A 27,401-nucleotide genomic window follows, 5' to 3' on the forward strand; every position below is an offset into this window, starting at 1 on the left:
TTTAATTGTATTTTAATAGTTTTTGCTTTATTTCCAAAATTAATTAATCATTATTAATTTGATTATAATTAAGTATTTGATTTATATTTTGTGCGAACAAACTATATTTTTATCTTTTGAAAATAAAAAGATATGCCTTATCAAAATTCAAATTTTGGCTTTAAAAGTTGTAAAAATGTACTAAATTCTCTAAAGACAAATTCTTTATTATTTTGAGTATTGTTTTCAAATTTGTGCAGATGAATTGTCTTCATTTATTTAAAAAAAAATTAATACCATTAGATAAATTTCAAATTATTAATTTCGAATTTTTTGGCCAACTTTGTTGATAATTTTATGCTTTATATTTTGTGCAAATTCACATTACTTTTTCGTAAATTGCTACATAATTCAATAACGATAAAGATAATATTTTTTATTTTTTGTTAGATACTAACTTAGTTCTAAAACTTATTGATTTGAAATTCTGTTGAATTTTTTTTTTTAAAAATATACAGATGTGTACAAATTTGCCCACTAAAAATTATTTTGTGTTTTGGCAAAATTTAGAAATAAATCAAAACAGGGCAATAATATTACCCTGAAAATTTTTGAGGTAATGAACAAATACTTTGTTCTCGACATTTTTTGGTAAATTTTTGTGTGTAACTCAAAACTGTCAAAATTTTGCCAAAGCATAAACACATATTTTCTCGTCAATTTGTATTTTTTAACTTTTTCTGTGCCTTTGGAAAATTCAAAGATACAAGTTTTTAAAATCCAAATATGTCCAAATATTTTGTTGATATTTGAATTGATTTTACCACAATATGCGTGAACTTACAAAAACCAAATTTGCTACATTAGCTTAAGCAAATATTCAAAAATATTTTGTAGTATTTAGTTTTTGGGTATTACAACTATTTTTTCCTCTATCAATTATCTTTAGGTAAAAGTGCATCGCTTTCAGCATCCCCCGAGCCGTTAGAAGCGCCCATAAGGGCAACACTAGGGTCGTCCGATTTGAGATCGAAATTTTCGCAAATTTTATTACTTTCTAGATTAGTATTCAAATTCTCAGTTTCTAAATTCGATTTAGATTTAGATTGTACTATTGATATGTCTTTTGAAGTGCTGTTTGAAGGACAAAGTCGAACACTTCCAGGACTTGTTGCATTAAAACCGCCTACTGGACTTGCGTCGGAATCTCCTTGGACTAACTCGTCTTCTTCCTAAAAAAAATAAAAGAAATAGAAAAAAGGTAAAAGAAAATTTTTATTAAGTATTTTAAAATAACATACTAAAATTTCAGCTTTGTAGTAGAAATACTTTAGCCAGAAAATACAATTGACTAACCCAATGCACTTTTTTCATATTTCAAAAATAACAATATATGCCGTGTAAAATAACAATAAATTTATGGGTGGCAGTAGCATTTTTTATGATGTATATATATATATATATATATATATATATAATTATTAAATAATTATATCATTTAAAATAATTTATTCAATACATTTTATGCCCAAAAGATGTCCATAATAATTAATTTCCAGTACCATTGACATTTTGCTTGTAATTTTAGTCAAGCCTCAGTATTTTATTAAAATTTATTAAAATCAGTTTATAAACATCATTTAAGTGTTAGTGAGTGCAAATAATATTAAAATATTGTGAGTGATAAATATATACTTATATAAGTTTAATATAATAAATAAATGTAGGATATTTGGGATTTTTCTTTGGCGGTAAGTGAACCTAAAATTTTATTGATGTATTTATTTTTGTTACGTATTTTGGTATTTAATTTTATATATATATATATATATATATTGTAGTTGAAATAATATTTTAATTATAAATTTGACAATTTACTTTGCAAATGTCTATTTATTATCAATGGCGTGGCGTGCATAATTTTGTTATTTTAAAAATATCTTAAAAACTACAGTAGCTATTTAAAAACAAATTATAGATTATTAAATTCTGAACAAATCCTGCTCAATAAATTATAGTATGTCTCAAACATTTAGGGTTGTAAAACGGATCAAAGCCGAAATTATTTTTGAATATTTAAAACTTTTTAATAAATATAAACTTTAAAACATTTTACACTCCAATTAAAACTCGTTTTACACATTTTCTCGATCTTTTATATTCTTATTATATTTTTAATAGTAAATTCAAACTGTATTTTAACTTAATAAATTACAACAGTCAACAAAAATTATAAATTTATATATTTAAAAAAAATTTTCTTTACTACGTGTTTTCTTAACAATTTCTTTACTTATTTTAATTATTATCAATGTCGTGAGGTACAAAATTTTGTTATTTTAGAAATATCTACAAAAACAATATATAGCTATTGAATAATTGTCGTAAAACAAATTAGAGCTTCATAAATTTTGAAGAAATTTTCCATAAACACTTATAGTATTTTTTTATATTTATGTTTGTATTGTACATCAAAGTCTTACATAAGTTTAATATAATAAGAACTATTTTATATACGACATTTTTTGTATATATATGTAAATATATTTTGAATAATATATTTAAAATATAATTGAATTTATAAAATTGTTAATAATGATAAAAGTAATAATACTGTATATATTTTTATATACAACTTTTCTAATATTTTATTTCTGTGTTTAAGAAAATTTGATGAGAACTTTAGGTGCAAATTTTTGTCTATTTGGCAAAATCTAAAAAAATTAAATAGCAGACAAAAAACTATATGAGCACAAATTATACCAAGTTAAATTTTGAACAATTACGATTCCATGCCAACAGTTATATGAACCCCGATATAAAAATTTGGAATAAAACGACTTTGAATTCGATCTTTCATATTACTCAGGATTTAATAGAAATTTTGGGACATTTGAAAATACACTTTTCGTTTATATTTTATATTTACATCACTACAACAGCCCAAAAATCAAAGTAATCTCCAACAATAAAAACATTATGAATACGACACCTTTCGATATCTTCAACTTTTTTGATAAAATTACTTACGTAATAATTTTATATATGGTTTTAATATTAAATATGAACTAGATTTCAAATGTGAAAAATAATTCCAAACTATTATTTACAATTTTACATATTTAAATCGATTTTACTAAAACCACATGCCTACGTTTTATCGTTGTAATTTATTCACAGTTAAAAAGGTTTGCTTTGTGCAACTTGCCTATAGGCAAAAAGTAATTTTTAGTAGCAATTATAGCCTGTTAAATTCTAAACAAATTTTGCTAATATACTTATTACTATATATATATGAATAAAACGACATTGAATTTGATCTTTCATATTCATTAGGATTTAATAGAAATTTCGGGACATTTTTTGGTTTTTGTCAAATAACTCAAAAATATCACATGAAAGCACTCTTTTTCACTTAGATAGGTAAAAACTAGGTACAATTTACTACGATTTCATGCCAACAGTTATATACACTCCGATATAAAAGTTTGGAATAAAACGACTTTGTAGTCGATCCCTAGCAATAAATAGAAAATTCTGGATATTTTTTTGGTTTTTGTCTAATTTGTCGTTTTGTATAATTTTCTTTAAAAAGTTACTTCTAAAAAAAAATTGATTATATTTTTAATATCAACTACAAACTATATTTCAAATTTAAAAAATACTTCCAAACCTTTAATTACAATTTTACATATTTTTATCGATTTTACTAAAACTACACGCACACTTTTCACATACGCCAACAAATTAAAATGTTTATTGATTTGTATTCGTATTTATTTATTTATTTATTAATTCATAAGCAAGCCGTAGTCAATAATAATAATAGATATTATTTCAGGCTCTTGTCAATTATTATTCAGTCTTTTGAATTTTATTTAGATTTTATATTTTAGGTTGTCAAATATCTCCCATCCGCTTTTTTGTTCTTGGTTTATAATACAAAAAGGCGGAAGGGAGATATTTGACAACCTAATATATCTATAAGTGTATGAAGAACAAAAATTTTTGATATTTTTAGGGATAGTTTAAATCTATTATATATAATAAAGGTAAATTTTACATAATTTATTCTATCAAAATAATCCTTTTTTTCAGGCACTTTATTTTTTTTCTATTTATTGAAATTTATATTATACTGGGCTTAAATTTTCATTATTAATAGTTTTTAACATTATATATATATATATATATATATATATACATATGTATGTATGTGTGAATTATTAAATATTATTTAATAATAATTTATTGATAATTAAATAATTTATATATAATTAAATAATTAAAATAATTAATAATAATATAAATATTTTATTATATATAATATATAATAAAATTAGGTTGTCAAATATCTCCCTTCCGCTTTTTTGCTCTTGGTTTATAATACAAAAAGGCGGAAGGGAGATATTTGACAACCTTATAAATATATATAAAATATAATATATTAATATATAGGCAAAATTATACTTCACCTGCAATGTTTCCATAGTTGTCAGGCCTATAAGTGGCGATGCTGGTGGTTTTGTGGTTTTGCCCTGCAAATAATAGGTCATAAGTTGCCCTTTGCCCTTGACAGCCACTAAACCTCTTTGTTCGAAGGTGTAGCCAAAGTGTTGGAGGATGTCGCAGGTTTCTTCTGTCACCTAGATAAAAAATAGATAGAAAAATTATAAATTATACAAAGTTGTATACGAGGTCACCTAATTATTCCCATATTTATATTTATATTTATATTTATACTAGCTGACCCGGCAAACGTTGTTTTGCTAAGTAAGGTATATTCCAAACAATTTCTAGAGAATCAAAAATATTAACACTTTTAGTGTATTCTATGATGTGCTGTTTGAATGCTCTATACAGTGAGGTATTATAAAAACAAATAAACCCCATTAGTTTGTCTATATTTTATCTGGAACTTTTATACACTTTGTATAGAAAACATGGTATAATCCAATCCAAGTCTTTTTTGGTCTTTCGGCCTATTGATTACGTTTCAAGTTTTTCAGATTTTTTTTAAATTCTGGATTTTGTGTATAATTATAAATAATACTACTGAGATTATACAAAATTTTCAAATTTCTACGAGGAGAGATAGAAAATGAATTAAGTATTTCTTTTTTGACCTGGTTTTTAAGAATTTTCAAGTAACATTCGATGAATTAAAGTAAATTTAATAAAAAGTATATATGTAAGGCAGAGCGAGGCATTAAGGTCCAATTTGACTTTGAGCAAATATAAACTGTATTGTAAAAACCAAAACAATTATATCACAACAAATAACACATTTCAAACGAACAACTATCTGACTACGTTCAGTAAAACTGCCAGCTACTTCATCATGGTAGAAATGTGCTTTTTTGTTGACTTTCAAAAATTTGTTTAAATGAAAAAGGTTTAAAGCTTTATTATAATTTTGAAGGTATTTTACAAAATAATTACATTTTTAACTAATGCTAAAAATCTACCAACAGACAAAAATACTATTATTATGGGTTTTCAAAGATTACCGTTTTCAAATCAAGGTTATATATGGTTATACATCTTTTTTCCTCTACTTTCAAATATTGTTGTTAAACAATGATTAACTTTACTGATTTTTTACACATCGGTGGTGGACCTTTTTAACCCCGGACCTTTATATATTACTATCTATTCTTCGATAAATTGTGGGAAATTATAACTGGGAAAATGTTATTCGACAAAATGTCCATTTGATCGATACCTAATTTAGGTTCTGAACTTAAACATTAATAAAAAATAATATAACCTATAAAATGTTTTATAAATACCAATGAGTATATAATTATATAAATGAGATCTTTCAAAGCACCGTGTTTGAGAAAAATTTGCAGAAAAGTGCAGTTTCATATTACATTTCAAAAAAGTTGATATTTTGAGTCTCTAGTAACACTTGGGGCCCGTTTACTAACGTTTTGTGTATACATAAAACTACAAACCAAACTTTGTTTTATTTAAATTACGCTTCTACAAAAATTTTCAAATTGAAAATGTAAAGTTTCTACGCGATTTTGAAATATTATCTCGCTTTTCCGACCATCTCTGGATTGGCACGAATTTTTCAAGACTAAGACTGGCCAAATCGGTCTAGCCGTTTTCGAGTTTTACTAAGACATTTGAAAGAGAGCTCCATTTTTATATATAAAATTCATATTTATATTTATATTTATATTTTACCCAAAATCATATATCTTTTTATTACCTGTATAGCTCCAGCTTTCCCAGTGCTCTCCATTCTGGAGGCGACATTTACAGTGTTTCCCCAGATGTCGTAATGTGGTTTTCTGGCCCCAATTACACCAGCAGTTATTGGGCCATGATTTACGCCCATTTTTAGAACAAAATGGTTAAATGATTGCTCGTTTATACATTGTAAAGCTCGTTTCAACTCCAGAGCAAAATCTACCAGAAGGGCCAGATGGGACCATCTGGTTGTTATTGGTGCATTTGGACTCTGAAAAATAATAGTTAATGGATAATGGATAACTGGACAGAAATTTATGCTACAATCTGGATGTCACCAATAAAAACATTTGATTTTCAACTTCCCGTAGGGTAGTTATAGTAATGGGCCGAAAATCGAAAATATTTTTTTTTACATTTCTCGACGTTTTGAAGGTTTCTAAACATTTTTAAGGGGCATACCCCAGAAACTAAATGGATGTGTGTGTGTGTTTTGTTTAAAAAACATTCGATCCCTGTTGATAAGAAGATGTGCTGATTCGGTTTTATCAAAGGCAGGTCCAGCCGTTACGGAGATACGGAGTAAAGAGTGCAGAAAATACAAATCGAGTTTTTAAGAACACGGAGTATCGGATTTGAATGATCTAAAAAACATTCAACTTGTAATGATTGAGAAGAGAGGTGATTAGTTTTTGGCAAAGGCAGGCCCAGCCATTTCGAAAATACGGAGCTAAATGTGCAAAAAATGGCAGTTTTTGAGTAAACTAAGCGTCCGATTTGAATGATCTAAAAAACTTTCTGCTTGTATTGACAAAACAATTGCTTTTGAGGATAAAAAATTATTACATCTTTTCTTATTTTTCATAAAATACTTTTGTAATTTTATAGTATTTTTACAAACATTTTTTACAAACATTGTAGTAATTTCACACCCATTGTAGTATTGTTTACAAACAATGTAATATTTTTACATCCATTGTAGTATTTTCACAAACAGTGTAGTATTTTTACGCCCATTGTAGTATTTTTACAAACATTGTAGTAATTTTACGCCCATTGTAGTATTTTTACAAACATTGTAGTAATTTTACGCCCATTGTAGTATTTTTACACCAATTGTAGTATTTTCACAAACATTGCAGTAATTTTACACCCATTGTAGTATTGTTTACAAACATTGTAGTATTTTTGCCCCCATTGTAGTATTTTTACAAACATTGCAGTAATGTTACACTATCTAACTAAAAAGGGGTGCTTGCCCCTGATATTTGTGAGCTATTTGACAAAAACAAAAAAACGTCCCGAGTTTTCCATTGATTACCAAAGAATATAAAAAAACAAATTCAAAGTCGTTTTTACGACCTTGCTACTTGTTTTTAAGGTTATGTCCCGAATTTTGTTACCTGAACAATATCTGTAGGCTTCAATCCACTTGCTGCCATATAAGTTGATCCGATTGTCTTAATTTTTATGATGTCTTTGAATTGAGGCAGTTCCAAAAGCTAAAAATAATATGAAAACATATAAATAAATATGTATTTGTTGCATAAGTGTTATGGTAAGATTTTTTCTGACTTACTGCATCAAAATCCGAAATGACTTCGTTGAGGAATCTAAGACACTCCAATCCTTGATTGTTGACAGTTTCTTCTGAGTAAAAATCTACAAAATGGAAAAAAATTATAAAAATCCGATGTTGGCAACTAACAACTTATAATATATATATATATATATGTGTATATGTATATATATATATATATATATATATATATACATTAGGTTGTCAAATATCTCCCTTACGCTTTTTTGCTCTTGGTTTATAATACAAAAAGGCGGAAGGGAGATATTTGACAAACTTATATATATATATATATATATATATATATATATATATAAATAATATAAAAAATATTTGCTAATTATTGATAATATATATAATAATATTTGCTAATTATTGATTATTTAAAATATTGGCAAAGGTATTCATCAATGTTGACTCTATCAACTAAAAAATTTCAGAAACTGGAGACATAATAATTCTTCTACAGATTTCGACATCATAGGTTGTAAATTAATAATTGCTAAGAAACAATATTGGGAAAAAATTTTGAATTTACTTTTGCTCAATTTTGATGCTTGTAAATCGCTAACTAAAAATTTACTAAATAAGTAGGAAGGTTGTCTAATTTGTCACCAAGTTATCTAATTTGTCACTAAGTCATTTAATTTGTCACTAAGTTATCTAATTCATCACCAAGTCATCTATTTTTTACACAGTCAGCTAATTGTTTACTCAGTCTTAAATTTTTGCATCAAGTTGTTTATTTTTCTATATTTAGCTGTCTAATTTTTCTGCAGATCATCAGATTTTTTGGAGCTAGTCTAATTTTTTACAAAATCGTACAATTGTTTATAATGGTATCAAATTTCTTACTAAATTATCTTATTTGCCACAAAGTAGTCCAATTTGTTAGTAAGTTATCAAAATTTTGAGGAGCACATATGATTTCTCAGAAGGAGATTAAATTTTTCAGGAGAATATCTTATTTTTTAGGTATTCGTCTAATAAACCAGATGGCTGACTAGGAAACCAGAGAATTTTCATAGAGAATACTCATAAAAAATTAGATGAAAATGAAAATTAGATTAGATTAGATAAAGAAATTAGTTCTGAAATACCACATGATGTCCTAAAAAACAATCTGAAATACCAAACAAACAATCTCTTGAAAAGTGAAACGTTTTCCTGGTAATTTCTATCTTTTTATGATTATTCTATATTATCTGGATTTCTAGGAGGTCCTCTGGTTTTCCAAAATGTGCCATCTGGTTCTTCAGATGATTTTTTGGTTTACAAGGAGGTCGTCTAGTTTTTCAAGAGATTGTCTCGTTTTTCAGAAAGTCGTTCGTATTTTTATGAGGTTATCTAGTTTTCCAAGAGGTCGTCTGGTTTTGCAGAAAAAGCTGTGATTTTGTAGATAGCCATCTGGTTCTTCAAAAGATGTTTTGATTTACCAGAAAGTCGTCAAGTTTTTAAGGAAGTCGTCTAGTTTTTCAGCACTAACTCTGGTTTTTCAGAAGATCGTCTGTATTTTCATGGCGTTATTGTTTTTTTTCTTTAAGAAATTGTCTAGTTTGTCAAATAACTCACAAACATCATATGAAAGCACCCCTTTTCGGTTAAATAGGGAGAAACTAGATAAAATTTACTACATTTCCATGCCAACAGTTATATAGACCCCGAACCATAAAAGTTTGGAAAAAAACTACTTTGAATTCGATCTTTCATATTCTTTAGCATTTAATAGAAAATTTCAGTCATTTTTTTGGTTTTTGTCAAATAACTCGCAAATGTCTAGGTTTTTAAGAGGCCGTCATATTGTTCAGTAAATTTTATAGATTTTGTATCGGATTATTAAATTTTGCACATAATTGTCAAAATTGATTCAAGTTTATTAAATCATATCCAAAATAGTCAGAATTTTTACAGAATTATCAAGTTTTTTCAGTAAAATTTGGCAAAAACTTAACAGATTTTAGACATAAATTTACAAAAATTAAATAAATTTAAGAGTCCATTATTATTTTCATCGATCTTTTTATATTTACCTGAAAAATTCGGCATACTAGCAAAAAGCACCCCAACTTCTGCATAACTTTGCGAGTACAATTCGTCATGTTGTCTTTTTCTCTGTCCCATAAAATGGGCTGCAACATGTGGCGGTAACACGTTGTAGACCAAGGCTTCATTTCTCTGTCTCATATCTGAGGCCTTTTCTCTTTGCTCGGTTACTGAAGTCTTCCATAGAAAGGAGACTCTTGATACTCTTTCCATCTGGAGAGAAAATTGATTGAAATAAATAGTTATTTTATGTATATAAAAATGGAGCTCTCGATCAAATGATTCGTTAAAATTCGAAAACGGCTAAACCGATTTGGCCTGTCTTAGTCTTGAAAAATTTGTACTAATCAGTAGGTTGTCGGAAAGGTGAGATATTATTTCAAAATCGCGTAGAAACTTTACATTTTTAATTTGAAAATTTTTGTAGAAGCGTGATTTGAATAAAACAATGGACGGTGGCTAATACGTCAAATGTCAAACATTTTTGACAGATGATGTGCAATTACGTTTAATAGAATGTTTTTCGTAAATATTATTTAATTATGATTAACTTGTAGTAAGTAGTTTTGTTTGTAGTTATATTTATATACAAAAACGTTAGTAAACGTTTTGACGTAAACAAATTGACGGCTTAAAATATATTTTAAAAATATAAAGCGTTGTAATACAGTTATGAAATTGTAGTATGTTATTTCCTAATATGTGTACTGAATTATAAAAATATAAAATCAAATATGTTTCTAACAGAAAAAACTAAAAAATTGCAATACACACTTGCATACTCTATTTTTATTAGTTGCAAATCGACGGTTGGATATGATATGATAAGGACTTTTGAAAAATGTTTTAAAAATATACAATATCATACTAGAGCTATGAAATTTTAATATGCTATTACCTAGTATACGTACTCAATTATAAAAGTATAAAATCACATATGTTTCTAACAACAAAAGCTATAATTGTGCAACTTTGTAAACAAATGCACTCTTGCATATCTAGTTTCCGATAGTCGCAAGTCCACGGTTGGATGAGTATTTTGAAAAATATTTAAAAATCTAAAACGTTATACTAGAGTTTCAAAATTTTAGTATGTTATTTTTTAATATGTGTACTTAATTATAAAAATATAAAATTATACAAATTATACAAATGAGATTTCAGAGCACCGTGTTTGAGAAAAATATGCCAAAAAGTGCATTTTCATATTAACATTTCAAAAAAGTTGATATTTTTGAGTTTGTAGTAACACTTGCGGCCCTATTACATGATTTTTCTGAATTGCAAATTTATAGCTGTTTTTGTGAGAAACATGTGTGATTTTATATTTTTATAAATTAGTACACATATTAAAAAATAACATACTAAAATTTTGTAACTCTAGTGTAACGTTTTATATTTTTAAATATTTTTCAAAATACTCATCAAACCGTGGACTTGCAACTAGATATGCAAGAGTGCATTTGTTTACAAAATTGCACATTTCTAGCTTTTTTTGTTAGAAACATATGTGATTTTATATTATTATAATTGAGTACATACATTAGGTAAAAACATACTAAAATTTTATAGCTATAGTATAATATTGTATATTTTTAAAACATTTGTCCAAAGTATTTCTCAAATCATATCCAACCGTCGTTTCGCTACTAATAAAAATAGAGTATGCAATTGTGCATTGCAATTTTTTAGTTTCTTATATTAGAAACATATTTGATTTTATATTTTTATAATTCAGTACGCATATTAAGAAATAACATACTAAAATTTTGTAACTGTATTACAACGCTTTATATTTTTAAAATATATTTTAAGCCGTCAATTTGTTTACGTCAAAACGTTTTTGTGTATGAATATAACAACGAACAAAACTACTTACTACAATTTAATCATGATTAAATAATATTCACGTAAAACATCTTATTAAACATCTGTCAGAAACGTTTGACATTTGACGTATTAGCCACCCGTGCATTGTTTTATTTAAATTACGCTTCTACAAAAATGTTCAATTAAAAATGTAAAGTTTCTACGCGATTTTGAAATAATATCTCGCCTTTCCGACGACCTACTGATTAGCACGAATTTTTCAAGACTAAGACTGGCCCAAATCGGTTTAGTCGTTTTCGAGTTTTACCGGATCATTTGATCGAGAGCTTAACTTTTATATATAAGATTATCTGACTTTAAGATAAGATTACTATAAAGTGCCTATTGGCAAAATGTTGTTCCTTTATTATACTTACATGACGAGCAAGATACGACAAGGCAATTGTTACAGCAATCAGCATATAAGACAAAGTTAGTTTTCCAGGTGTAAAGCTGCAAAAAAATTAAATAAATTTGAAAATAAATAAGTTCAATTCTTTGCTAATCTACTAAAATTAAAAAAAATCTATTACTCACGTCGTCCAATCCCGATTGCTGTTCAAATCCTCACAATCCAACCGATTATATAATACCAGCAAATTCAGGGCACAATGTATCCCAGTCACCAGAGTCATCAAAATCGCCTTGGTCAAAATGGGAAAGTTGTGGCAAAATCGCTGCAGTAATCAAACACAAAGCTGCTGAACAGCTGAAATAGCTGGGATGATTACACGACCCTGTCAAGGTTGTCAAAGGACTTGCAGTTGGCAGAAAATCCCTATTTATTAATTGTAGTTGACGAGATGTACAATTTAAGGAGAATTGTCTTTTGGGGTTGTCTGGATCGCAAGTCGACTGGAATAAAAGTAAGAGTAATAGATACATGGATATATATATATATATATATATATATATATATATATATATAATAGTAATAGTAATAATTTCTTTTTTCCCAAGGGCTCAAATGCTTCCAAATTGATAAAATATGAATCTCTGAAAGTTTTAGCTCTTAATATTAACATTTAGATAGTCCGCAACTCAATTAAAAGTTTCATATATTCATTATTAACATATGTCAATAAGTAAATTATTGCGCCATCTGTGCAAATTCAAAAATTATGACACTCGACCTCCAAATTGCCATCAGAATTACAAGTTTGCTATAACAGATGGCGCAAGAATTTTCTTAATGACTTATGTTAACTAATGGGGCGCATGGCATCTAGTATCTAATCTTAAGGCAAATTGCTGGAACTTCCCGTACCAAAAATTTTTATTTTTTTAAAAAGATTAACATTGTTGAAAAAAATTTACTTCGACCAAATTAGATTTTTGAGAAACTATAAATTTGACAATAAATTACTTTTTTTGGGAAAATTGTTTTTCTGAAAAAAGAATGTTTTCTTTATTTTGACATATTTTGAAAATTCTAAACTTTTTTTCAAAGCAATCGTACTGCTTTAACTGCATAGAGGCGAAACGTCAAAGCGCGTAAGCGCCGCGTCGCCGTCTAACAGATAAACATTGGTACGGAACCCATAGAAATGTAAACAAAATTTATACTTATTATTAAATCCTGTAAAATATCTGATAATTTGATGTGCATATGTCCAATGATCATTTTTGACCGCCAAATAGCATTTTTTTTTACTTTTGTCATTAGATCTCCGAAACCGCTAGACCTGCCTTCATAAAAATTTGAACAAATCTTTATCTTTTCAATACAAGTAAAATGCTTTTTGAATTTTTAAAATCGGACGCTCAGTTCTCTTAAAAACCGAGCTAATTTTTTTGGCACTTTTTGCCCCGTATCTTCAAAATGGCTAGACCTGCCTTCGCTTAAAACTAATCAGCACGTCTCCTTATCAATACGAATCGAATGCTTTTTGAATTATTCAAATCGGTTGATCGGTGTTCCCGAAATCGTCGACGAAAATTTGTATCCGCACATACATACACACACGCACACACACACATACACACATACATCCATTTTGAAACTTGAACTTTTGAACCTTTGAAACGTAAAGATATATAAAAATTTTCATTTTCGGTTTTTTGCGATTACTATAACTTGCCCTACGGGAAGTTAAAAAATATGTCACATAAAATTATTTATAAATCACTTGACATCTAAATTGGCATCAAAATTACAAATTTGCTATCACAGATGGCGCAAGAATTTACTTAATGATATAATTTGATACAAAACTTTTAATTGAATTGCGCACTATCTAAAAGTTAATATTAAGAGCTGAAACTTTCAGAGAATATTTGTTTATCAATTTAGAACCATTTGAGCCCTTGGGAGGAAAGAAATTCGAAAATGTCCGTATTAAGGACTACCCTAATTATTTGTGTGAAGTTTTATGGCTCACCATGTTTATTGTGTTAGCTACAGCTAACATTACGATTCCTAGAATAGCTATAACTCTTCTGACGTACATGGAGTCGTTTAGAGCACGACTGCACAAAACTAAACACCGAGGAAATATCTGCAAATAGTAAAAAAACTAGGTGTGAGAGTCATTTTTCTTTGAGGCAAGTAGCATGAACATCATCCTGGGAGGTGTCAAAAATCAACAGGAATTGAGAAGCATTCGTAAAAGACTGTGGGTTGTTTCTTGGGGGTAAAAAATTGGTCCAAAAAATTTAAAAAAAATCTTGTAAGTGTATTATAACTCTTATGTGTCCTTTATTACCTTTGGGGCGGTTTCAGCAGCAGCCCCCAAAGTTACGACCCCCAAAACCACAGTGACAGCTACAGAAACAGCAGTTTCCAGCTTCATAGCACCATCCAAATTTTCCTCCTCGGCCCCCTGAAGTGGCACTGCAATCCACTGCGAAACCAACGCCGCCACTGCAGCCAAAGGCAGTGATAGCAAAGGAATTGCTGATAAGGGCTCTCTGTGCCTACCGTATTGGCGTTCGGTTGAAGCCGAACGAAAACGAAGGGTCAGACGAGATGTACGTTTTTGCAGTTCCCTGGGTAAAGGATGAATGTTAATTGTCCTATAAATTTGCAAAAAAATTATTTGAATTTAGTGTGTTTTTCTCCACCTGTGTCCATCCCTGCTGATTAGCTCGGTTCTCAATCTGTTCTTGAAGTCGTCAGAGTCTTCCCTGGCTTGACTCTCTTCAGCAACTGGACTGTTGCACTAAAAACGTAAAAAATATTGAGTTAAATTAAATTGTAATAAATTTAAATATTATTTGGTACCTTAGATTCGTCCTTGGTGTCAAATAAACCTTCTGCCAGAATTGTTTCTTCAGTTTCTGCAGGAGCTGCGCCATTTCTTACTTCTGGTACTGGTGTCGAATACTAGATGACAATAAGTAATAAATTAACTTGTTTGATATTTTATTAAATTTTGAGTAAATTTGTATGAGACTGCTTTTAAATTTTAGTTTGGACTCTATTATCAGTTACTAACTCTATTATCATTGTCATGGCAACGCTTTTATGCTTTTTTCTTGTTAGAAAATGTGAAAATATGTTTTCTGAGCGACCAGGCGTATTTTACATATAAATAAGCAAGGTAGAATCTTTTGATAACTGACTGTTAATAATGACATATCTTAAAAACTAATAAATTTATAAAAAAGTTGTTGACGGAAATTCTATTCTATTTTTACATATAAATAAGCAAGGTAAAATCTTTTGATAACTGACTGTTATTACTGACATATCTTAAAAACTAATAAATTTATAAAAAAAGTTGTTCATAGAAAATTTGTGCAGAATTTCATTAGCTTTAAAGTTTGTTAACAAACATTTTGTGTAAAATTTATGGTTTGTAAATAAATGAGCAAAAACTGCAAAAACCTACCGAGCGTTTTAATAAAATTTTATTTACACCCAATAAATCTTGGTACAGTTAATAACTAAGTTTAAAATTCTGTAACTACTAAGTTATAGCAAAGTTATGTATGAGAAATTGATGCACAATTTTATTGCCAAAAGGTTTTGCTCACACAATTTTTTATAGGTTTATTAGTTTTCTTATATATTTAAAGAAAATTAAAAAAAAATGCACGGATTTATGGATTTTTTATCTAATTCTACAAATCATTGAGAGACAAAAAGCGGTCTCTAAACAATTTCAAAAAATATATTTTACATTGTGGAGTACCTTATAAATGTATGTTAGAGCAAAAAATCGAATATAAATGTTCAATTATATTTAAGATAAATTTTAGATAAGTAGTTAAAATAATATATGTGAAGGCGATAATCATAGGATAATTAAAAAAAAAATTGTTTGAAATAGTTTAAAGTATTATAAATAAATTATATCAGGAATATAAATTATGTTTACAAAAATTATTTACATTAATTTATTTTTCTTAAGTAAACAGTTGCAATGAGGCAGAAAATTTTTTGCTAACACGTTTTTAAAAAATTATATCTCGTAAACTAATAACACTAAAACAAAAATTTGTATAGAAAATTTATTCAGAATTTTATTATCTACTTTTGAAAATAAAGTTCTTATATATTTTTAACGGTTTTTGATATAATTGAAAAAATAAACTGAAGAAATGCACTTGCACTTAGAAATCCGACTTATAGGAACCAGAAACTAAAATGTTATACTAACATTTTTTTCCAAAAAATTATATTTCGTAAACTAATAATGCTAAAACAAAAATTTGTATATGTAATTTGTTTAAAATATTATTATCTACAACTTTTGCAAATAAAGTTCTTATATATTTTTAACGGTTTTTGATATAACTAGAAAAAATCTGAAGAAATGCACTTGCACTTAGAAATCCGACTTATAGGAACCAGAAACTAAAATGTTATACTAACATTTTTTTCCAAAAAATTATATCTCGTAAACTAATAACACTAAAACAAAAGTTTGTATACCAAATTTATTCAACATGTTATTACCTACAACTTTTGTAAATGAAGTTCTTATATATTTCTAACGGTTTTTAATTAATTAATAATAAACTGTACAAACGCATTTGCACGTAGAAATCCGACTTAGATGAACCAAATAATAAATTTATTTTCAAAAAATTGTATCTCGTAAACTAATAACGTTGAAGCAAAAGTTTGTATGAAAAATATGTTTAAAATTTTATTATCTATAACTTTTCTAAATAAAGTATTCACTAATTCCCAACGATTTTTATTTTAATTAAAAAAAACTGTAAGGGTACACAACTGCATCATCTAGAATTCTGTCATCATAACATTCTTCCTTGCTTGTTTTTATGTATAATACGCCTGATCTCTCGACTAATAGATTGACATTTTCAGAAATTTACTAACAAGAAATACTATTTTTTGACGTATGTTTGCCACAAAATTCTCATTTTTTAGATTTATATTATTGTTGGTTACGTAATTAGTAATCATACCGGTTTTAACACTTTGACGATGAAGTATGTTTTGATACCAGCCATTCTTAAGGCTTCTTCTCGTTTTTCACCATGGGCTGGTTCAACTTCAAATTCACCATCCAAAAAACTCAGAGTTTGGTGTGAAATATGGACACGCCTTGGGAAAAAACAAAAACAAATAAATATTTTTAGCAAAAAATGCACCTGGCGAAAAGTCTGAGCCAGGCGAAAATTTGGAAAAAAAGTCGGTTTAAAGTGGCACAAAAGGGTGCAAATTTGCAAAACAAGTTGGTTGAAAGTAGTGCAAAGTGGTTGTAGTCTCTTACCCAGCCATTCCTGAACTTTCCATCTTATTAGCCAACTCTACATCTTTGGAATAAACATCAAATTGCCATTGACGTTGACCAAGAACTCCTGCCAAAACTGCACCAGTATGAATTCCTACACGCATATCCACAGGCGAATTTGTTGTTTGTTGGACGTACCTGTCAAAAAAATCACATTTACCCATTCTCCAATACAAAAACATCTGTTTTTTATATTTACTTGATGGCTTTGACCATAGATAGCCCCATATGTACACACAAAACAGCATGATCAGGTCTTTCTACAGGAGCTCCACTTATGCAATAGTAACAGTCGCCCAGGATTTTGATTCGTAATTGTTGATATTTCTGGTAAAAATAGGAAAATTATTGGTGGTTATGGGTGAATGTGAATAAATTGTGGTTACCTCTGCCAGTCTGTCGAATCTTGCAAACAGTTCGTTCAAAATCTTCACCAGATCTTGGGCTGAATAGGTGGAGGAGATTGCTGTGAAGCCTACGATGTCTGCATACAAAATACTGGAAAAAAAGTAGAACCATAAGTTTTTAGTCAATTTACAGCCTAGGAAATATTTACCTGACATTCTCGTGTCTACTCATGTAGATTTTTTTAAATTGGCTGTCTGTAGAACCAAGATCTTGCCTCATTTTGACTGCAACGTGCTCTGGTAGAACTGATAAGAGCAGTCGTTCCTAAAATTTTCCAAAAAAATTACCACAAAATTTAAAATAGTTGTCCAATAAATTGCACGAGTTTTTAAATTTCCATTCCAAAAAAATCAAAAAATTTCCCAGGCTAAGCACAGTCTAAGCGCCACTCTGGTACAAATGTTTACCCGAGTGCGTTTAGGCTGTTTATGTACAGGAGCACTTTTCCAATTTTGTGAGAAAACTATTGAAAAATGCGAAAATGCCGCCAAACTGAGCACAGAGTAAGTGAACATGTCGCACAGAATTATTTACAAATGCGTTTAGACTGTGACTGTACGGGAGCACTTTTTCAATTTTGTGTAAATTAGGCAACTATTTTTTTTAAATTGAATTTGAAATAAAATGAGGGTTGTTAAGGGATAAATTGATTTATGATTAACATTTTGATTTTCCATCCAAAATGGACCAGAAAATGTAGAATTATGCCTTGCAGATTTTGATTAATTTTTGATAATTAAACTACTATCCGTAGAACTCTATTTTTACAAAATTACTTGTAGAAGTCTACAAGTAATTTTCTAATAATCACAAAATGAACCTAGAATTTTTATAAACTAATAAACTAAATTAAGGGTTTTTATCCAAAGTTAACTATAAAGAGCCACGTTATACTAGCAAATTATTAATTAGAAAATTTTGAATAATTTTTATAATCAAACTACTTTTCCTAGGCCTATATTTTTTACAGGATAATTTACAAATGTCCAATTCACGCCTACACAAAATTTCATTAACAGTTGTTAAAAAATAAACCAGAAAATTTGAACTAAAACTTTCTAAACGTTCATTATAAAGTTTTAACTACTACTTCAAGCTGACTATTTTTAAGTATTTTTTATAACTAAAATACTTTTTGTAGGCTTCTAATATTTTACTCAAATTTACTAGAATGTTTATTAAAAGTCTTCTTAAAGTTTCTTAAAAATAACTTGGTAAATAAACTAAGATATAAGGAATTTATCAAAAATTGACTAAAGGGACTTGTAATATCAACAAAGCAAAGCGTTATTATATTATTATAAATTAGTCCTTTTTTACAAGCCCCTAATATTTTACAGGATCACTTCTTAATATTCAATGTATAAATATACAAAATTTAAAAAAAAAACTTTTTAAATAAACTAGAAAATTGACCTTTTATCTAAGAGTTTCCACAACTGATTACTAGGACCAATTCGCCCTATGCTATTTCATATATTTTCTTTTATATAACTAACTAATTTTTCATAGGCCTCTAATATTTAACAGATTCACTCTTTTTCTTTTTCAAAAAATATTTTCGTAATTTTGGATTAAAAATTCAAAATATTACCCATGTTAAGCACATTCTAAGCGCCACTCTGGTACAAATGTTTACCCGAGTGCGTTTAGGCTGTTTATGTACAGGAGCACTTTTCCAATTTTGTGAGAAAACTATTGAAAAATGCGAAAATGCCGCCAAACTGAGCACAGAGTAAGTGAACATGTCGCACAGAATTATTTGCGAATGCGTTTAGACTGTGACTATACGGGAGCACTTTTTCAATTTTGTGTAAATTAGGCAACTATTTTTTTTAAATTGAATTTGAAATAAAATGAGGGTTGTTAAGGGATAAATTGATTTATGATTAACATTTTGATTTTCCATCCAAAATGGACCAGAAAATGTAGAATTATGCCTTGCAGATTTTGATTAATTTTTGATAATTAAACTACTATCCGTAGAACTCTATTTTTACAAAATTACTTGTAGAAGTCTACAAGTAATTTTCTAATAATCACAAAATGAACCTAGAATTTTTATAAACTAATAAACTAAATTAAGGGTTTTTATCCAAAGTTGACTATAAAGAGCCACGTTATACTAGCAAATTATTAATTAGAAAATTTTGAATAATTTTTATAATCAAACTACTTTTCCTAGGCCTATATTTTTTACAGGATAATTTACAAATGCCCAATTCACGTCTACACAACATTTCATCAACAGTTGTTAAAAAATAAACCAGAAAATTTGAACTAAAAGTTTCTAAACGTTCATTATAAAGCTTTAATACTACTTCAAGCTGACTATTTGTAAGTATTTTTTATAACTAAAATACTTTTTGTAGGCTTCTAATATTTTACACAAATTTACTAGAATGCTTATTGGAAGTCTTCTGAAAGTTTTTTAAAAATAACTTGGTAAATAAACTAAGATATAAGGAATTTATCAAAAATTGACTAAAGGGACTTGTAATATCAACAAAGCAAAGCGTTATTATATTATTATAAATTAGTCCTTTTTTACAAGCCCCTAATATTTTACAGGATCACTTCTTAATATTCAATGTGTAAATATACAAAATTTAAAAAAAATACTTTTTAAATAAACTAGAAAATTGACATTTTATCTAAGAGTTTCCACAACTGATTACTAGGACCAATTCGCCCTATGCTATTTCATATAAAATATTTTTTTATAACTAACTAATTTTTCATAGGCCTCTAATATTTAACAGATTCACTCTTTTTCTTTTTCAAAAAACATTTTCGTAATTTTGGATTAAAAATTCAAAATATTACCCAGGCTAAGCACAGTCTAAGCGCCACTCTGGTGCAAATGTGTTACCCGAGTGCGTTTAGACTGTTTAAGTCAGGAACACTTTTTCAATATTGTGAAAACTATTGAAAAATGTGAAAATGCCGCCGAGCCAAGCACAGTATAAGTGAAAATGTCGCACAGAACTATTTGCAAATGCGTTTAGACTGTGACTATACGGGAGCACTTTTTCAATTTTGTGTAAATTAGGCAAGTATTTTTTTTTGAAATTAAATTCGAAATGAAATGACGATTGTTAAGGGATAAATTGATTTATGATTTACATTTGATTTGCTCAGATATAACAAGCAAGATAGCAAAAATAATGAAAGTTACACTATTTATAATAATATATTTGAAAACGTTTAAAATTTCTCGAATATTTTATTACGTTACGGGAAGTTCCATCAATTTTCCTTAAGGCACGATGCCATACACGACTAGTTATCTATTATCTTACCTGTTCTGCACTTTGTTCCTCAATGACCAATTTAACCTGCAGACTTTGTCTGGTTTCCAAAAATGCTCTTCTTTGCTGAGCGTCTTCTAAAAAGTAGGACATTAGGCCGAACACGTTTGCTGCCAGCAGCAATATACAATTTGCCAAATGCTAGAGGAAAAGTTAGACAAATTGAATAACATGGACTATAGAATTTGATTTTTGAACAAGATTGAAGTGAGTGAAAAATGTGTGTGTTTCGACATGTTTTGATATGTTTTGATTTGAGTGAAAAACCATAGATTAATCTAGAAATTTATCCAACTCTTCACAATATGCAATTGTATGAGTGCAAACATTTTTTTCAATAATTTTTTTTTGAAACACGTGAAACGCTTTTTTTTTTATGAACGCACGAGGGCGCGCTTTTGTTCGGCTAAATCCGGTTTGGCCAGTCTTGAAAAATTCGTGCTAATTGTAGGTTATCGGAAAGGTGAGATATTTTTTCAAAATCGCGTAGAAACTTTATATTTTTAATTTGAACATATTTGTAGAAGCCTATTTTGAATAAAGCAATGGACGGTGGCTAATACGTCAAATGTCAAACGTTTTTGTCAGATGATGTTCAATTACGTCTAATAAATTGTTTACGTAAATATTATTTAATTATGATTAAATTGTAGTAAGTAATTTTGTTTGTAGGTATATTTATATACAAAAACGTTAGTAAACGTTTTGATGTAAACAAATTGACGGCTTAAAATATATTTTAAAAATATAAAGCGTTGTAATACAGTTATGAAATTATAGTATGTTATTTCCTAATATGTGTAGTGAATTATAAAAATATAGAATCAAAAATGTTTCTAACAAAAGACACTAAAAAATTGCAATACACTTGCATACTCTATTTTTATTAGTTGCGAAACGACGGTTGGATATGATATGAGAAGTACTTTCGAAAAATGTTTTAAAAATATACAATATTATACGAAAGCTATAAAATTTTAGTATGTTTTTACCTAATATATGTACTCAATTATAAAAATATAAAATCACATATGTTTCTAGCAAAAAATGCTATAAATGTGCAATTTTGTAAACAAATACACTCTTGCATATCTAGTTTTCAATAGTTGCAAGTCTACGGTTTGATGAGCATTTTGAAAAATATTTAAAAATATAAAAGTTTATACTAGAGTTACAAAATTTCAGTATGTTATTTCTTGACATGTGTACTAAATTATAAAAATATAAAATCACACATGTTTCTTACAAAAACAGCTACAAATTTGCAATTCAGTAAAATCATGTAAAAGGGCCGCAAGTGTTACTACAAACTCAACAATATCAACTTTTTCGAAATGTTAATGCGAAAATGCATTTTTTGCCGTTGTAACAGTATTTTTTTGCAAATCATATTTTTCTGAAACACGGTGTTCTAAAAGATTTTATTTGTATACTCATTGGTATTTATAAAACATTTTGGAATCTAAATTTGGTATCGATCAAAGGGACATTTTGTCGAATAACATTTTCCGAGAAATTATCGAAAAATAGATAGTAATATATGAAGGTCCGGGGTTAAAAATGTCCACCAACGATGTGTCAAAAACAAGTAAAGTTAAGCATTGTTTAATAACAATATTTGAAAGTAGAGGAAAAAAGATGTATAACCAGCTATAACCTTAATTCTTTGGACTTTGCTATCGGGAAATAAACGGTAATCTTTGAAAATCCATAATAAAAGTATTTTTTTCTGTTGGTATGTTTTTGGCATTAGTTAAAAATGTAATTATTTTGTAAAATACGTTTAAAATAAAATAAGACATAAATCTGTTTGCCACAAGGTCTAAATAACGAATTTTTGAAAGATATAAAAAAAACACATTTCTACAATGATGAAGTATCTGACAGTTTTACTAAATGTAGTCAGATAATTGTTTGTTTGAAATGTGTTATTTGTTGTGATGTAATTGGTTTGATTTTTATAATATAATTTATATTTGCTCAAAATCAAATTGGACCTTTGTGCCTTGCCCTGTTCTACATATATACTTTTTATTAAATTTACTTTAATTAATCGAATGTTACTTGAAACTTTTTTAACTTGAAAAAGCAGGTCAAAGAAGGAACACTTAATTCATTTTCTATATTCTCTCCTTGCAGAAATTTGAGAATTTTGTATAAGCTCAGTAGTATTATTTACAATTATACACAAAATCCAGAATCTAAAAGAAATTTGAAAGACTTGAAACGTAATCAATAAGTCGAAAGACCAAAAAAAAAAGACTTGGATTGAATGAATTATACCATGTTTTCTATAGAAAGTGTATAAAAATTTCCAGTATTGACAAAATATAGACAAACTAATGGGATTTATTGTTTTTATAATACCTCATTGTATATAGCATTCAAACAACAACACATCCTTATACACTTAAAGTATTAATATTTTTGATTCTCTAGAAAATGTTTAGAATATACCTTACTTAGCAAAACAATGTTTGCCGGGTCAGCTAGTTATAAAAAAATAATATAAATGCTTTTATACTATTTTATAGTACTGGAAAACCATCTTCAAGATTTTGTTTCAACAATTCTAACAACCAAATATTGACTATTGTTTTACATCAAAGGTTATCAAATTGTTTTTTACCTGTTCTATGAAATTTCTGTCACTTTTGCTAAGCCCAACCAAGGCGACAATATATGATGCACAAGTTCCTAAACTCAGCATTACACAATACCTTAACCTAAAAAACAAAACCACACATTAGTAAAGTAAAACAACCTTAAACCAAACCAACAAAATTTCATCCCTTATCTTGGATAATGAACTTTTGAATCTAATAATGCAAAAATCAAAACAACTCCTGGAAGAAATAATCCTCCTGCATAATTCTAAGACTTTGTTTATCATTTCTAATTATTACCTTAAGGGTAAGGTTACATAGACCAAATACACAAGCAAAAGGGCCCATCCCAAGGAATCCCTGGCCGTTACATCATCTGACCCCAAGTAACTTCTTACAAATAGATGAAGCAAAAGTTGAGCATTGAACAAATGCCAAGCAAAATGTGGGGCCAGTTGCCAAATCGGATGACATCTGGCAGATGTAAATCCTAAAAGACAATAAATATAATATAATATAAGTCAGTAATGTAAAAGAAACTGAAAGTGTTCGTAGAAAAAAGAATTAAAATTGTCAGTTAATTGTAGAAAGTGAAAGGACTGAGTTTGGTATGGTGAAGGAGGTTGAGAGGTGATCCTACAGTTTTTGGTTAAAATATTTGGTGAAAAATAATAGGTTGTCAAATATCTCCCTTCCGCCTTTTTGTATTATAAACCAAGAGCAAAAAAGCGGAAGGGAGATATTTGACAACCTAATATATTGGTTAGTTTGGGGACATTTTTTTACACTTTATTAAATAACATGGAATCTTTATTTTACACATATAAATTTATTTACATTAGAAAAAGCTAGATAAAATTTATCAAAATTTGGCATAAATTATTATATACACTTACATATTGGTATTTTGAATAAAACTAATCGGAACACAGACTTAAGTATTTTGGTATCCAAGTTCTTTTATCAAGACAATTTTTTGTTTTAAAATACATATTGTAAATATTTAGGACTTGTTGCAGAATTAAAGCACAAACAGTGTTGGTGCAACTGTATTTTTTTATTTTATTTATTAACTCTTTTATTTACAATTGTCCAGTAAAGGACATTCAATAAATTTGATGAATTTACAATAGTCGGCCGAAAAGGAACATTGTATACTACAAGGGCATGTCGGAAAAAACAACTCAGTAGTTAATAAAATTCACAATATTTTATTGATAATTTTATAATATTAATTATTTACTTTATTTACTTTTGATGGATTCTTAATGTTTAACGTGTTTTGGGCATGTTGGTATAAGACATTTTTTACGTTATGATAAATATAAGGTTGTCAAATATCTCCCTTCCGCCTTTTTGTATTATAAACCAAAAGCAAAAAAGCGGAAAGAAGATATTTGACAACCTAATATCTTGGAAATTTTATACTAGACGCCATAATTTATTTACACCAAAAAAAACTAGATAAAATTTATTAAATTTTGGTATAAATTATTACAAACACTTGTATATTGAAATTATGGATAAAACTAGACGGAACGCAGACTTATGTATTTTTACAATTACCAATATATGGATTTGGGGACATTTTTTTTACATTTTGTTAAATAACATGAAAACTTTATTCTAGACGTTTTAATTCATTTACATCAATATAAACAAAATAAAATTCATCAAAATCTCATATAACTTGATATACACTTTGATATTGAAATTTTGAATAAAACTAGTCGGAACGCAGACTTGAGTTTGATAATTAGCAATATATAGATTTGGGAAACTTCGTCACGTTTTGTTAAATAACATAAAAACTTTATTCTAGCTACTTTGATTTTAAAACATTAGTGCAAACTAGATAGAATGTACTAAACTTCAGTATAAGTAACTTACCAATTCTGCACCAGACCAAGGCTATTACAGCTAATCCTAAACAAACTCCACTGACTATATAAGCTACTAAATGTTGTCCTGGAAAGAAAATTGAAATTCAATACAAAATAATAAACTTATATTATTGTTGCAATAGTGTAATCATTTGCAGTCCAAAACATTACAAAACCAATTAAAATTGACACCAGAAAACAAGTTGGTCATTACTTTAGTCAGTATTTCTGGTAAATTTAGACAAAAACCAAATTTTGAACAAAAACTTGCTATTTACATACTCAACATGACACGACCAACGTCTAGAACAATATTTTAAAAAAAAACAATAAAAATTCCGAACCAAACCAAAAATTTGTTCAAAATTGGACTTTCTGCTAAATATACTCAAAAATCTTTTACCTAAGGGTACTATCAGGGTATAAAGATCGAACAAAATCGCCCCCAGCAAAAAACACTGCAAACCAGTCCTCTTCTGGTTAGAACTATGAGATCTATATAGTTTTTCCAGAGCGGGATCAGTAAACGTCCATTCGGTGGCACCTGGTACTTCTGTTGCCATTTTTACCACTTTTTACCACTATGACCACTAAATTTTTTTTAACTGACACATAGTTTGATGACACATTTTTATATTATTGTTTTCAAATTAATCTAAAAACAACATTCTAGTGCTACAATCTATGAAGTTTTCAGCACAAATTTAAAAATTTAATTTTAATTTCCAAAAATTCTAAATAAAATTTATCACAAAGGAAATTTACACTAAAAATATTAAGTTTTAATTTGCTGCTTTAAAGTTTTTGTGCACAATTTTTGTTAAAATCACAATTACTTGCAGAAAGTAAATTAAATGCACACTTTTTTATTAAATTTTTAAGGTTAAATCTTGTCGTGGGGTTTGAAATTGGTGAAAATAGAGATTTTGTTGGAGTTTTGGGATTTTTTGGCTAAATTTTGCTGTATTATGATGTACTTATTTATATATTAAAAGCAAAAGTTTAAATATTCAAATCCTGCATTGTTTTTGATGATTTTATAAACATTTATTTTGTAACCACAATTTTTCCCTCAAACTTTCGTATTTTTTTATATTTTTTTATTTTGGGATTGTCTTAGGTGTTAATATTGAGTTTTAGAAACATTTGTGTACAAACCAATTTATTTCAATTTTTTAAATCATATAAAACTTATTTTTTTCAAATTTTTCAGTGATTTATATATTAATTTTTTTTAAAATATTTTTGCTGTATATATTTTTCATTTAAATCAAATAGAGCATAAATTTTGCAACAAAAATAAACAAAATATTTGAATTTAAAATTTTATTATTTTAATTAATATACTTTAAGTATTTTACGTTAAAACTTTCGTATAAAATAATTTAAAATGTTCACGTCAGGTTTCAGTTTTTAACAAAAATGATAAAAATTGCATAAATGTCCAAATTTTTTTTTTTTTCTAATATATTTAACTAAATTTTTGGTTCAACCAATTTTTTGTATAATTTAACTTAATAATTAATTTTTGTTTTATTCAATTTATTTTAATCAAATAATTTTTATCACAAGTTTTATTAAATATTTTGTTTTACCAAAGTACTTTCAATACTCGGTGACCAGTTTGTGAAAAACTTTAAATTAAAAATTGTTAAAATATTTTTTATTCAAACTTTATTATTTTATCTTAACAAAAATATTCTGATGAAATAATTTGTAAAGTTTTCAGCACAATTTTTTATACACAAATATTTTATTTTAATTGTCAAAAAATATAAATAGAATTTATCACAAAGAAAATTTACATTAAG

The 27,401-nt window shown here is 27.7% G+C and overlaps 1 protein-coding gene across 1 annotated transcript; it reads right to left on the reverse strand.

The window, feature by feature from the left end:
- Positions 1-914: 914 nt before the first annotated feature.
- LOC113373274 (adenylate cyclase type 3-like) lies at positions 915-26,153 on the reverse strand. Its single transcript, XM_026613579.1, is given in 23 exon segments — positions 915-1,211; positions 4,455-4,625; positions 6,203-6,454; positions 7,593-7,685; positions 7,763-7,845; positions 9,793-10,018; positions 12,052-12,127; positions 12,212-12,327; positions 12,329-12,529; positions 14,056-14,172; positions 14,380-14,662; positions 14,738-14,835; positions 14,898-14,999; positions 17,054-17,192; positions 17,362-17,520; positions 17,582-17,709; positions 17,769-17,880; positions 17,939-18,054; positions 21,093-21,242; positions 23,731-23,827; positions 24,008-24,197; positions 25,598-25,675; positions 26,057-26,153. Coding segments are annotated over 23 exon segments (3,381 nt in total).
- Between the last annotated feature and the right edge of the window lie 1,248 nt (positions 26,154-27,401).

The sequence above is a fragment of the Ctenocephalides felis genome, unplaced genomic scaffold (genome assembly GCF_003426905.1).
Source record: "Ctenocephalides felis isolate EL2017-DRISC unplaced genomic scaffold, ASM342690v1 CF-g0.4_SCAFFOLD_01604, whole genome shotgun sequence".
Taxonomy (NCBI): Eukaryota; Metazoa; Arthropoda; class Insecta; order Siphonaptera; family Pulicidae; genus Ctenocephalides; species Ctenocephalides felis.